Source organism: Pocillopora verrucosa, chromosome 7, assembly GCF_036669915.1.
Source record: "Pocillopora verrucosa isolate sample1 chromosome 7, ASM3666991v2, whole genome shotgun sequence".
Classification (NCBI taxonomy): domain Eukaryota; kingdom Metazoa; phylum Cnidaria; class Anthozoa; order Scleractinia; family Pocilloporidae; genus Pocillopora; species Pocillopora verrucosa.
In genome coordinates, this window is record NC_089318.1 from 4,400,715 (window position 1) to 4,415,587 (window position 14,873).

A 14,873-nucleotide genomic window follows, 5' to 3' on the forward strand; every position below is an offset into this window, starting at 1 on the left:
CGGTGGCGTTAGGGTTAGTGCGTTGAACTCCACGTCCTGAGAACATAGTACTCCATTCTCACAGTGCTTTTCTCCATCCAAGAGCATGGATGAATATAACCTAAATGTGTGAAAAGCCTGGAAAAATGCTAGGGGCAACCTTGTGATAGCTTAGTATCCTATTCCCGGGGGGAGTAGAAATACTCCTCGTTGCTTCATGCGACAGAAACTGGGATGAGCACTAGATGGAAAGGCCACTTCGCTCGAGTAAAGAAGTTTCAAGACATTTAACTCAACCAAGATGCTAATGAAAATAGAGGCGATTTGAACCTTTTATCCTGGCTAATTTGATCACCAGGAAATTCTGGGCGAATTTCAGAATAGATTGAAGCAGGCGCACTTGGCGATATTGCATGTCCATCGAGGCAAATTTGTCCCTTGAACTTGGTCCTTGGCTCTGTTCGAAACAACTCAAATTTTGGCGGCAGGTTAAGCTGCAAAAATTTGATTACGCATACGCATAAATATGATTACACATACTCATTTTCAAATGACACTATTCATGACTCGCCGTCTATGTGGTTTCTCTTCCGCAGACTGGTACCAATGTTACGATCAATGGGATCAGTCGAATCGATGGAGTCGAATTCCAGGTAATTTAGCATAATTCCTTCGCGTGAGCGAAGCTCAAGCTGTCTCCCCGCGTACAAAGGTTAACTGGTGTAAGAAAGTTAGTTATACGTGTAACCGAGATATTTAATAATAACTAGCATTGGATGAACATAGAAATTTCAAAAAATAAAGATCAACGATGTGAGTTTCATATGTAAGAGGAACATTGAGATATGGCTCTCCATTAGAAGGGTAGTAGAAGTCTTATCGCGCAACTGCTTGGGGCTCTCTGTGGTAGCGGAGCTCTTGTTCGCAAGAGCTATAATTGGCGACAAATTAAAATTGTAGACAAATTGACCTTTTAACCTCCTATTAATTCAGTTTTATCTCATTTGCCCTTGTTAAGTTAACCCATCGCCCCCTTCCCACCCAAATATGTGGAATCGTGATTCCATGAACTTTTAGCTAGATACAGGCACATTGAATAGGGGAGGGAAGTTTTTGTCAATGATTAAGAGTGTGGTAGAAACAGGAGTGTTATTCTACACATAAATAGGACTCTTCATCATGATGTGTCAAATCATTTTGACACTGATTGTAGCTTATTATGGAGTGTACTCACTTATTTGTGTCTTTTCAGGTTACTCCAGTATTCGTTGTGTCTGAGGTTACAGGTGCAGATGCCAAGATCTCGCTTGCCTGGAAATCCCAAACTGGTAACTGTTATATTTTTATTTTTGAAACGAGAGTAGCCGGGAATTTGGCGTCATCCTCTCAACTAATCAGACTCAAAACTAAAAGCAATCGCCATTTGGGTACTCGTGTATAGTCTTGGTTAAAGTTTGCCTGTTTTCACCTTGACTTCTTATTGACTTTTCGTGATTTAACTTGTGATAAACTTGGTTTTGGTTTTGCGACACTCAGTCGAGAAGCATTCAAAGAAAATTCTATGCGTTACTGAAATATCTCCTTACATATATATTTTGCTCTTATGAAGTTAATAAAAGGTTCGACTTTGGCGACGATTACAGTGATTATGACGATGATGCTGCTGCTGATGACAAGGATAATGATGATGATCATTATTTTCAGATAAAAATCCTCTGTCTGATCCAATGACCGCAACTGAACTGGCTGGGCTTGTCATAGGAGTGATACTAGCTGTATTAATAGCAATAGCGTTACTCTTTTGGTGTTACCGCGAAAGACAAAGGCAGTTTGGAGCTAAAGGACGTGTCTCTGGGTATGTTGATTTATCGTCTGATAAATTTCATTTACTTTCTCTTCATCTTTCATTCATTTATTTCTCGCCTTCGCAGCAAGAATGCTCTAATGATTGATCATTGGGAGGTAGATGGAGACTCAGTGACCCTGGAGGAGGAGCTTGGAGAGGGGGCCTTTGGAAAGGTGTACAAAGGGGTCCTCAAGGAATCTACATCACCATCACGGAGACTCTCCATCATGCGTCCCAAAAGCCCCATGCGTAGAAACACGCTCAAGCAGACGGAAGGACTTATTGTAGCGGTTAAAATGCTACATGGTGAGTTGAATTTATGTAATGTTCTCATACGTAAACGCCTTACACAAATGAAGAATATCACACCCCGCTGGAAGTGGTCAAAAGTCAAATACAATTATCATATTTCATTACAGGAATGGCAGATAACGATCAACGCAGAGAATTTCTCGAGGAGATACAGCTAATGAAAGCCGTAGGAACGCACAAAAATATTGTTAATATGCTGGGTTGTTGCACTGTGGAGGAACCAATGTTTTTGCTTGTTGAATATATTCCTTATGGAGACCTTTTGCATTACTTGCGAAAACGTCGAGGAAAGGTATTCACCTTACGCAATGTAGAAAAATAGCTCACTTTCACAATCGTTTTTTAAATGAAAATCCCCATTTGATGTGGGGAAACCGTAAACGAATCCTGCGTCGAGGAGCCTGAGTCATGTGGATAACCTTTCGGTGTCATTCCTATACTGAAAGACATGAGATCAGATATCTCGAGTAATAACTTGAGGCGGACCTCCTTACGAATAATGGATAATTTGCTGAGGTGAGACTTAATCAAGTTGATCTTGATGTAAGTAATCCATTGCAAGATTTTGTCTGTCTCATTTAAAAAGTGGCGAATTTCGAAATAACTATGAATCTTCAGGCAAAATTCTTAGCTCCTTAAATATGTCTACGAGATGCATGAATTATGCAGGATTACGGATGATGGGTCGCTTAATCGCTCTGACGAAGGGCTAACGCTCGAAACGTCAGCTTTTTTACCCTTTACGGTGGCTAATTTACGTTTTCAACCCAGTTGTTAACACTAAATTACCCGCTTAAATGTATGGTCGGTTTAGCAAAGCAATAGCTTGCAGAGTCTCACCGAATTAGGATACTTTTCTGCTTAGGTTAAGAGTTAATGACTGCTTAATGTGATTCTCAAATTTATTTTGCTTAGATTATTAATGAATGTTTAATCTAAGTATTAAATATATTTAGTTTATGAAAACTCGTAATCAATTTTAAGGATTGATGTGCTTCCGCGCGTTAAAAAGATCTTCTTTTGTCTTATTACATAGGTAAAAGAATATCTTGGTGACGAATCACGTGGTCCCTATCGTTCCACATACTGCGAAACATACGTTATGGACAAGCAGTTTGGAGAAAGAACAACAGTGGTAAGATAAAATAAAACCCCTCCTATCTTTCTGTGGACAATTTGTTCTGATAATTGTGTATTCATGTTTTATGTGTGGTAATGGAGAATTAGTCTTAAAAAAGTTGATGAAAAACTAAAATTTTGAGCCCTAGAAAGTCAGCAGGAAAACAACGACGTAAAGGGTAACAGTAACATGAAAGTTTTAACTGGAAAAGAGAGCAAATATGGCAAAGCCAAAAGAAATGAAAAGAGTTAGAGATCTTAGTATCATTAGTCAAAATCAATTTTTTTGCCAGCGCGTGTTTTTTAAATTTTCAAATAATGTTCAAGCACCAAACTGAACAGGTAAGAAGTACGGACGGAAATACGTGCTCTTTAATAGCTCAACCGTGATATCTTTGTGACCAGTTAAGGATAGCAATCAACTTCATCCTTCTCCTTTTTTTTTATTTTTATACCTCTTCCGTTACGTTCATGCCATTTCCTTTCAGGCCACAAGGAGTGACCGCATTTATGTAAACAGCCCTGATGCACCAAAAGGTGACGATGGAAATATTCAAATTCTATCATTTACACAATCTGCCAAAACAGAAGAGAGAGGGAGAGAAAATTTAGGAATGAACCAAGATGAAGTTCATGAAGACGCGGAAGACGACGAGGAGACTCTCACCCCAGGAGACCTTTTAGCATTTGCCTGGCAAATCAGCGAAGGAATGGTGAGACACTGATTTGTTTGAATCAACTCAGCAACAATTTGATGCTTACCTTGCGCGAGGCATTAACAATTTGCTAAATTGTTCGGAAAGTCACAAGAATGAACATCAGACTATTTTCTAAAGAATATCACACTAGCCTTGAGTTAGCGAAGGATTAAGTGATTATTTTGAAGACGGTCACTAATATGCACAACAGAGTTTTCTATCTTTATTGCTTGACCCTATAGTTGACTTGTTCCACGCAAAAATGGACTAGCGTTTACGTGCTCGAGCGTGAATTATTCTTGAGATTTCCTGGGTTTTCAAATGTCATCGAATGTTGGGACGGGAACGAATCCCCCAGCAGGTCGGGTACGAACCAATACCAACCGGTTAAAATATTCAGAATTTGGGCACGAATCGACTGAGTGCAAACCATCCGAGGGTACGAAACGACTTGATATCAACTTGGGATGCGACTCCGTTAGCCTGCAACCATCAGAGAGATTGGTCTAGCTGTCCTATCATTAGAAGAACTACACTAGAAACGCGTGAATCAAATACTATTCCCAATAAAAGATCTAAACATAGAAGAGGATATGTAGAATAAGCTCTTAAGGTCATCTGTAATAAAATTGTGGTATCACAGCAGTAGTTTTTCTTGCTTCAGTTGTTATCACTTGCCAAAAAATATGGAGCTGGGTCAGGTTTAGTATTTTTGAGTGAATGCATTACTTTTACTGATAAAGAATTCTTGTGATGTCAGGTTGTTTCTGTCATGGATGAAGTCTCCTAAATTCTTATTTTTGCTTTTAATCTTGCAGGAGTATCTGGCAAGGAAAGGATTCGTGCATCGCGATTTAGCGGCCCGCAACGTTCTTGTTGGTGATAATAAGATAGCAAAGGTAGCAGATTTTGGTCTGACTCGGCACGTTTATGAAGAGAAGGTTTATCATGCAAAAAGGAACCGGAAACTTCCCTTGAAGTGGATGTCAGTTGAGGCCATCTTTGATCAAACCTTCACAACTCAGAGTGATGTGTAAGTTAGAGTTTTTTTCTAAAATGACTTTGATTTTTATAGGCTGTTCATAAAAATTGAGTGACAATTGTTCATCTTATTTCAATGACTAGGTGGGCTTTCGGCGTGCTCCTGTGGGAGCTGGTAACATTAGGTAAGAAAAAAGTTCCCTGAAATTCTTTTCGTATATTGATTAATACGTTAGTCCACAAAAGCTAGTTGTGCGTAGTTTTTAAGCCAGTCCAATCCAACGTAAATATGAAAGAAAGCCAATAAGACCTCACAGTAAATAGGTATTCAGGACATTACTGAAATAATCCCTTTGGCATAGATTGGCAATTGGTTGTTTCTCAGCAATTGGCTGAACAAGTTTTGTTCCTGAGTTTCTGAGGCCATGGAGCACTAAAGCAAAACCAAAGCAATATCGTGTGGGCCGGACATGTAAAGCGGCAAAAAGCATTTAAGTAACACAAAAACAGCCTCTAATACACAAAAAGTTTATTAAGAAAGAAGAACTTCATTATTCACTGGCACAACAAACGATGTAGACATTCATCTTGAATTACAACCTTGTAGCAAGTCCTGCGAAACCTGCGAAACATAACAAACATTACCTAGCGAAGCAAAATTCTAAACAGAAACTATCTAACAACTTACCATGACGATGAAGGGACGGCATAACCGAGAGAAATCACAATTTTAGCATATCATAAACGAGGGTTTTATTACGTGCGATTTAAAAGTGAACAAGCTTCTGAAGCATTTTGGTCTTACGCGTAGAACAGTGGACTGGACTTAACATTAACGACTTGCTGAGGAAGAGCCGCAACAGCGTTGTACTTGTTTTTGCATTTTTACGTTAATGACTTTACCAACTCATTTTATACTGAAATTTCTGAGGCGACCTCTTGCAGGTGGAACACCATACCCCACAGTAAACAACAGAGAGTTGCTTCGTCTTCTCAAAAATGGTTATCGGATGGAAAAGCCAGACATCTGTAACGACGAAATGTAAGTAGCCATGCAGGTTATTTTTGTTTGACGTTAAAGCATTGATATCGCACATAAATCGAAATTCCAGTATTGCAAGGATCGAAAGGGTCTCAGTTTACAAGAAGAGAGCATGATCTGTCTTTCACCTGGTTTAATACCAGTTGAAAAAGACTGAAACGAAAAACAATTTCTTCTTTAGCTGAGTTAAGCTAGGCGATGAAATCATTTCAATGGCTCAATTTACGATTTTACTTTGCTCTTACTGTAATATGACTTTAAATTACAACAATTATCATTTAATCAAATTCATAAAATGCAATGGACGAGGAATTATCAGCATCTGAAGAAATTCTCAAGCGACTAACACCCCTAAATTGAACCACTACAGGTACAACCTGATGAGGGAATGTTGGTTGGAAAATCCCTTCGACCGACCAACTTTTACCCTAATCCGAGAGAGACTGGAAGAGATGATGCAGAAAGACAACCCATATTTGGACTTCAGCGTCCTCGATGAATCTCGGGATTATTACAATGTGCCGTCTTTTAACAGTTTAATAGATGAATCTGAAGATGATGTGTTTGAAAAAGAAGAAGGCTATGAGTTACTTGAAGAGGACCATAAAGAGATAATCATTGAAAAAGATCAGCCTATCAAGGACTCGAATAAAAACGAAATTGCTCCCTCGCCAAAATCTTCAAAGGAAGAAAATAACGAGCCAGTTGATGTAGACAAGATTGAATTTAAAAACATTGCTTTTCAGAGTAAAGACTTCAATGATCTCAAAGAGGAAAAGGTAGATTTTGACGCTCTTGAAATGGCTCTGTATCGCCATGGCGGCAGGCATAGGAGCATTGTCCTTTAAGCAGAAATGATGAGCCAAGGGCACCCCGAGAACAAAACTCAAGCCGACCAAAAGTAAGAAAGAATCCAACAAGAAATTTGATATCTATCTTTACAATCATAGCACTTAAAATACTCCATATTTTGTTTCGTTTTCTCATGTTATTATTTTTTTTTGGTCTAGTTATTTATCAGAGAAAAATGTTTGCGAAAACCCTAATTTGCAGTTTTCATTTAGGTTTTTTCACTTATATTTTTAAGTGGATTTGCAACTTACAAGTTAAACCAATACCCTTAAGACAACAGCAACTTTTGCATGATCCTTTGACTGAGAAAACTGTAAAAAAAAAAAAAAATCCTCTTTTAATAATTAAAATTGTTTGTGTTAAACTTTAAGAGAACATTGCTGAAAGCACAAAGTTCAAAATTTGTCTACTATCGTACGCAGTATAGATATACTAGTTGTTCGAAGCTTAATAACTAAACAGGCTGATCTCGTTTTTTAATTCGGTTTTGCTCAAGCTCCTCCCTTTATTCAGTAGCTACCAGCGAATAGATTGCGAGTAGCGTGGCCAATCAGACCACAGCATCTGCCATAAACAATTCGTATTGCATAGCATTTAATTTCAATTTCTCTTTATTTTTCGGCGCTTAAGAGGCAGATGTTAGACAAACATTTATGAGTCCCAATTTAACTGGGAGTGACTCTATTACTAATTTTCAGGAATAACATCAGTCGTTACTTCACGGGTTCATTACGAGGCAACAAAATGACTAGCTCCCAGTTGGCTTGATAGCTTAATGGTAGAACACTACACCAGTATCGTAGAGGCCATCGGTTCAATTCCCGCATACAGGCTTGAAATTGTTCTTTTCAGGCTTTATTTTTACTACTGCTAAGGAAGTGTTCGTTACCGCGAAGATCACTCTCATGTTCAAATATTATTAGTGTTATCACAATTATCGATATCACTACCATTGCACGAGAAAATTATATTACCAGAGCAAAAGATTATAATCTCTTGTCCAGAATTATGATGACAAATTTAGGAAAACGAAATTAAAATTTTTATAAATAATATAGCTGAACGAACCGTATACCAGTAACAAGAAAATACTTTTACCGTAAATTTAGGCCACAACTTTCCTTTTGTAATTATCCAACTATGGAAAACCGAACGTAACCAGCAGGATCTGGTTTTCTATTATATTTAATAGATATCGCTATTAAGTAGCTTATAAAAGACATTTCAGGTCTTATGAATATCCTAAAAATTGAGAAGGATTCAAATAAATTCTTCTCAATCCTTTTTGCTCTATTTTATAACAAAAAAAAACTTAAATTTGCGAATAAAGATGTTTTGGATTGAAAAGTTGTGGTTTTTGCCAGACTTTAAATGATCGTCCAAAACAAAAAACAGAAATCTGATTTTCTGAGTGATTCCTGGGTGTAAAAGAGTGAAAAATCTCAGTTTTGAGTTTGTACTCAGGGCCCTCAGATATATAGCCTTTTGTTTGGACAATAATTACAACCGGGGGGAAAATGAAACCAAACATGACAAGGTTCCGCTACTTTTAAGATCAGTGTCGTTAGAGACCTCAATATATACAAAAACAAAACTGCGTGTTGCACGGGAAAACGCTAGTGACCAAGTCACGATAAGTGTTAGCTTTGCATTTGATTGGTTGAGAGAGGATCGAGAATTCTGGACCAATCACAAAGCAGAGAGGAGCAAATAGAACGCCAGCCCAGATTTCTTACGACTCTCTATTAGACATTGCTCTAATTACGTTTTCTAATTGATTTGTTGGTCAGGAAGGCGATTTACGTTCAACTGATGAGCTGAAAAACGTAACCATTTAGAGTTGAAATCTGTTTGTCGATCAATTCAATTCTTTTTTGATGTCGATTACTGGTTTATTTTTGGGAAAGGGAGTCACGTCAGCCATTTTCCAGATGGTTAGAAGACGCTGTTCAGCGTAGGAGGCATTCGGGATTTCCGTGATGGGATAGGCCACCAGGTCGCAGTATTCTTTCAGCAGTCAGCTGGGTGTTCTGTCCGGTCCGCAGTCCTTCCTTGGATTGAGGACATCCAGTGCTCTTTGCACGCGCTGTTCGGTTACCCTTAAGATCTCACTCCTCGAGTGAGCACTCCTCGAGTGCTTTGAGGAGAGCGGCATTGATGGCATTGGCTTGCTCTTTGAAAGGCAGTACTGAGAATCCTTCGATGTTAATCTGGCTAGCTAAATTACTGTGGAAAGTCTTTAGGCCGCATAGGCGTTTTGTTTCATCCTACCACCTTTTCGGGTTTTCTCCTTTTAGGTGCTGGATCTTTAGCTCATAGTATTTCCCTCTGCAGATTTTCCTCTGTCGGTTGACGGGGTTACGAAAGTATTTAAATTGAGCTGAGTCAGGGCCGATAGAGGGAGGTCCTGGCAATTTGGGCACACAAGCACGCTGATAAGCACATGGTTAGCGTAAATAATTGTTGTTTAAAGTTATCGAATTCGAGTTTTTGAGAGTCCGTTTCTGTAACCTTCCTCAATATTTTCTGTTGAATTCATTGAGGTTCAATCTCGGAATTTCACAGGTGATTATGAACGATTAATTCGTATCGACACCATAATTTTGGGGAAGTTTTGTTTACACATGACCAGTTTACAATTCGTGAACCATTTCTGTAACTTGCTAGGATATTTTCTTTTGAACTGATTGAGTCACACTCTCGGAATTTCATCAGAAATTAAGAACGATAAACCCGTATATGTAGCACAAGTGAACACGTTTTAAACTTTCCATACGATGTTAGGAAACTATTCTTAATTGACTACCGATAAATTGGCCTGGCATACCTCGTTGATTATTTATTATTTTAAGGCCCCAAAAGCCCGCTTTATGACTCTGGAGGTACTGAACTTGATATATTTGATACATAAGGTATCCTTCAAGGAGGAAGGTTAAAATAAAATTGCTTTTACGACCGTCTATTGTACTCGGTTTACATATGTAGATAATTGCTTAAATTTACCTATTGTAGCTGCATTCAGAAGCATAGACATGTGATATGCTTTTGCTTTATTTTATTGTAAGAGGTTTCTTTTTATGTAACATATATCCGTCCCTATTATTTCCTCCTTAAACTGCCTGTAAATAATTAACTTTTATGTTTTAATAAAAGTGACTAAGAGGATAAAACAGAAGTGTTGTAGAGCTCTCTTTCAAGATTGAATTCAGGTGAGAACATTAGCATGCTAGATAATGTCATATGCTTCTCCTGAATGTTTAATTTATTGCCCTGGATTTTTGCAAAAAGCCTCTTTTATATCTGTGATGATGAAAATGTGATAATATGAAGCACTTACTATGGAAAAACCTGTTGCTGGTAGGTTATGTCTTTAATGTTTAAATTTTCATTGGAAAGGTTTTTTTTTGAAAGTAAGGATACAGGAGTTTTCAAAGATGTTAGAAATAAGCTGTTTGCAAGTAATGAAAAGCAAATTGACAACCATGTTTTAATGCTTGACATGCTTCACTCATAGTGCTATACATGTCAGTTGTGTGTACCTACCATTGTAGAGGTGTCTTTAAAAGATTTTTTTGGTGTGGATTTGTTAATCTTTACAACCGAAAAAGCTAATAAAGGCGCTGAACTTCAATTTTTGTGTACACAGGGTACCCTCCAAGGTGAAAGAGTAGAAGACCATAGAATGATGTTTACTAGGCACTTGCACTTACTGCAATCACATGTTCAAGCAAAACTATACATATGTAAAACTGACAACATGCTGTCCCTTTAGATCCCAACATCAGTCTGCATATTCTCCATACTGTTCTCTATACATTTCCTATCGTGCTGGCAAGGAGAAGTTGCTTAACAATCAAGAGGTTCTTCAGTTGATTATCATTTCTTTTATTCTCATAACTTAATGTTTGATTCAGGGAGAAATAAGATGCTAGTCACTCTCAGGGATTAAAGGGTTAATAACTGTACACAGTTTATATGCCGCTCCTTGCATTTTTTGGCAACAAGACAGTGTGGTTAAGATTGTTAGGAAAGAAAACAAACAAATGAGCAGAAGACAGTGAAATGAGGGAAACGATATGCCACTCCTTGCATTTTTTGGCAACAAGACAGTGTGGTTAAGATTGTTAGTAAAGAAAACAAACAAATGAACAGAAGACAGTGAAATGAGGGAAACTATATGCCGCTCCTCGCATTTGTTGGCAACAAGACAGTGTAGTTAAGATTGTTAGTAAAGAAAAGAAACAAATGAACAGAAGACAGTAAAATGAGGGAAACTGTAAACTCCACCATACAATAGAAAAACATAGCAGAATACTTAAGACGGGAAACTTGAATTATGCTAGCTAATTTCCTCTACTGCCCTTCATGTTTTTGATCAAATAAAATTTAATCAGTTGAGGGGTTTGCTTGCAATGTGTCAAATTACCAGTGTGGACATAATTCTTCCCATGTGGCAGCTGGTAAAAGATAGATACTAAAAAAAAAAAATATGTCCGTAAGAAAAAGTGCACATCATCAAAAAAATCACCCTTCACACCATAACATTATTATGTATATTCTCCTTACTGTTCTCCACACAATGCCACAGGTTCTGACAGGGAGAATTTATTTAAAAATCAAGAGCTTCTTTAGTTGGTGATCATTTCCTTTATTCTCATGACCTTAATGTATGATTTAGAGGTGATACTGAAGGGAGAAATTAGATGCTAGTCACTCTTAGGGTTTAAAGGGTTAATTTGTAATACTTAGAATGACAGAAGCATTAAAAACGCATTGAGCTTTTTCCTCTTCACCAGTAAGTTAATTAGATTTTGGATTCTACATTCAAACTGGGTGTGATTAAATTAATTCATATATGCTTCATTATGGTTTGTTTACTTGGAAAGGTAATTGTTGTTATAGCTTCACAGATGTTTTGGTTGCTGTGGCAATTAACATTCAAAATAGAGTTTCATTTAACATAGAATGTTTCAAGATCTTTCTTCCTTTCTCTTCAATACCATTTATTATTTCTGAAGCACAATTCAAGGAGGCTGGTTATTAAAAAAATTACAACTTTTGATTCAGGTAATTATTTGAATATGTGAGTAACATTTAATGTTTTCACATGTAAAAGGATTATCAAGCTGAAATAGCCTCCAAAGGAGTGAACTCCACTGTAACAATTAGGTGACTACTTTGGAAACTTGAGCACTTGGTAAATACACCTCGCCTTGCAATTCGGATGATTACAGTTTGCTGAGGTAAATAAAATGACTCAGTCCCCATGCAGGAACTTTCCGCTTAACCAGTATAGTCATATGCTATGAGATAACTTTAGAAAAATGTATTTGTGTTAGTAGAACTATTGTAAGTACAGTACCACCTAGTGACAACAATCTACAATTTCCTGTAAGCATGAACTTTTGGGAGAAGTTATGGTGGTAATTGACCATTTCTTTGCAAGGATGCATAGGATATGATGATTGCAAAGTATATCTTTTAGATTTCAAACTTTCAACTTTGTATTGATTGTAACTGTTTGCCATATCTATTTCTCTGTGCCTTATGCCCTCAAAGTTAAAGCAGGTGAATCAATAACATGACTTCTTTTGTTTGGAGTTGTGTGATTATATAATTTTGCTGTGTAAGTTACCACATTGTATATGTAATATTATTATATAGATTGCATTGAATACTCTTGTTCAAGCTTTCATTAATGTATTCTGTTTCTTACCAATGCTCATACCCAAACTAAACATTGATGTAAGGAATTGTTCACAAGATGTGCGAATTTTGAAGGATGGGATCTGGAAAGCAAGGATCCTCCTTTAATCAGGACCTAAATTAATGGGGCCCTATAATGCCTTAGCATTATTGGTTAAAAAAATAGATACTTATGAATATTTATTCAAATAACATAATCACTATCAGTCTCATTCACTCTCACTTTCCATTGAGCTTATGGAAAGATTATAACCTCAGTATTTTTTTAAATGAAGAAGGAAAGCCTGTCCTCTTACTACAGATAGTTCATTTGTGCATTATCAGTACAAACCTGGTCTAATTTGTACAGGGAGGTGATTGTTCCAAGTAGGCTAGCCTCATAAATTAGTTATGAAAATTTCTTGAACCTGCTGTAGTATGAATATTAGACTCAATTTTACCTCACTAACCTAAACTAAATAAATAGAAACTTGAAATTTATTTGTTATGCTTTTGAGGTGTGCATCGAAGTTTCAAATCATCGCAGGCTTAAAATACAGTTTATTAGGAAATCTGCATGTGCGTGTGTTTTTAACGTATAAAACCAGGATTATGACTACTTCGAATGACTTTACCACGAGCCGTGCAGGTACAGGCAGTTTGCTCAGCTTTTTCATTAGTACACATTTCTTTTTTCCAAGAATCTTGGTTATCCGGCCTAAGCTGAATTCTAATTTTTCAACCAAATTTTATTTTCTTCGAATATTCTTAGATTTCCTTTAGATCTTACAGATGTATGGCACATTATTTTTTTTCCTCTTATCCTACAAACATTTTATCGTTTTAAAATTGCGATAAAACATAAACTAAAAGCATATTAAAATATGTTGACGACGTTTCGACGTTTGGCTAACGTCATTATCAAGTCAAAGAGTGTCAAAGTCCTCTTTTTTTGATGAAACTATCGCTCTTATATACATAAAGTCCAAGGATCTAGACACTTCTTTAAAGAACTAAATTAAGAAGACTAACACGGTTTCTAAACGTGGGTAATTACATAAGAAATAGAACGTTCCAGAATGTTCTTATACAAGAAGATCACGGCTGGATGACTTCTAGACTGTTCTATAAATTTTCTAAGACTTAATTTAGACAATTTTTCGTAACAATAATGAAGGGCTAGAAAATAAACTAACAAGAGCTCCGCTTTTAGGCTTGGCTAAATCTATATATTAAAGCATATTGTCTTTATGTTTTTGTAGTTTATAATTTAGTACTGTGGATAGGTACTGGGGTTAAGATATGCAGTGCTATGTTTCTTTTTACGTCGTGGTTTAGTTGCCACACTGGTATGTATTGAACCTGTGACGTTCGTGGATCTTGTCCGTGAATATTTTTGCAATGTAGTTCACACTTAAAACTTGTTAAATAAATTTATCCTAATATATATGTAGTTCACTGTTTTTTTTTTACATCCATGAACATAATTGGCTTAGGACGGTTTTGCAATGCATTAGACATTTCCGCAGCATGTCCTTGTAATATTTGAACTGACTGCTCAATCAAGAATACGTACTTATTGACAGAATAGGAGGGCCGCACGGGCAAGTATTAGGCTCGTTTTTCATGAGGCACAGACTAAACGCAGCGAGGTTCTCGTGTCATGAACACGAGATAAATATTTTCTCATTCGACCCGACCTAACTCAGCCAAAAAGCGTTTTATCATATGACCCCTGCAATTTCTTACTCTTTTTTTATTTCCTTGGGTCGCATCTCTTTGGGCTTAGCGGCTTTTTCTATAAGTGCTCACGTCATTGCGTATTGCCCGACCGAATATTGGGATCTATTTCTGACGTTTTTCAATAAAAAAATGCGCTCTTTGCGGATCATGTACGTGTCACAAAAAAAATTGCCCTTATATATCATCAGAAGTAAAAAAAAATCATCTGCCATTCAATTCATTGATAAAGTGTACATCTATTTCTGAAATCCCATTCCCAAGTAATATCAGGTACAGTTTAACTTACCTCTTCAGTGCAGTAAATAAGTGAAAAATTTAGGTTATATCATGCTTGCAATATCGAAATTCGTACAGATCCATATTTCATTCCATATTGTCTTTATATCAAATACAATGTCATTTAGAGTCTATTTTTGTTAAGGAGGATTTCGGAAAAATAAAAAAAAGTGAAAATGCCCTCATGAGCTATGGATTGTTGAGCTAATGTTGACGATGTTATTTGTTTTTATAGTAACAGATGCTCGAAGAGCTTGAAAGAAATATAAGCTCTATAGGCTTGAACTACGTATCTCAATCTACGTATCTGTATGTGACATGCGGTGTTGATCTTTTAAAT

The 14,873-nt window shown here is 36.9% G+C and overlaps 1 protein-coding gene across 2 annotated transcripts in view; it reads left to right on the top strand.

The window, feature by feature from the left end:
- The window catches only part of LOC131789105 (uncharacterized), a 40,135-nt gene extending 31,889 nt beyond the window's left edge, over positions 1–8,246 (top strand). For both annotated transcript variants that reach the window (XM_059106181.2, XM_066169860.1), the window contains 11 exons: positions 576–632; positions 1,232–1,307; positions 1,684–1,834; positions 1,911–2,131; positions 2,245–2,429; positions 3,174–3,272; positions 3,745–3,969; positions 4,773–4,987; positions 5,080–5,120; positions 5,881–5,977; positions 6,348–8,246. In XM_059106181.2, coding sequence (XP_058962164.2) covers positions 576–632; positions 1,232–1,307; positions 1,684–1,834; positions 1,911–2,131; positions 2,245–2,429; positions 3,174–3,272; positions 3,745–3,969; positions 4,773–4,987; positions 5,080–5,120; positions 5,881–5,977; positions 6,348–6,825 — 1,845 coding nt within the window. In that variant the 3' untranslated portion in view covers positions 6,826–8,246. The remainder of the gene's footprint in view (positions 1–575; positions 633–1,231; positions 1,308–1,683; positions 1,835–1,910; positions 2,132–2,244; positions 2,430–3,173; positions 3,273–3,744; positions 3,970–4,772; positions 4,988–5,079; positions 5,121–5,880; positions 5,978–6,347) is intronic.
- The last annotated feature ends 6,627 nt before the right edge of the window (positions 8,247–14,873 follow it).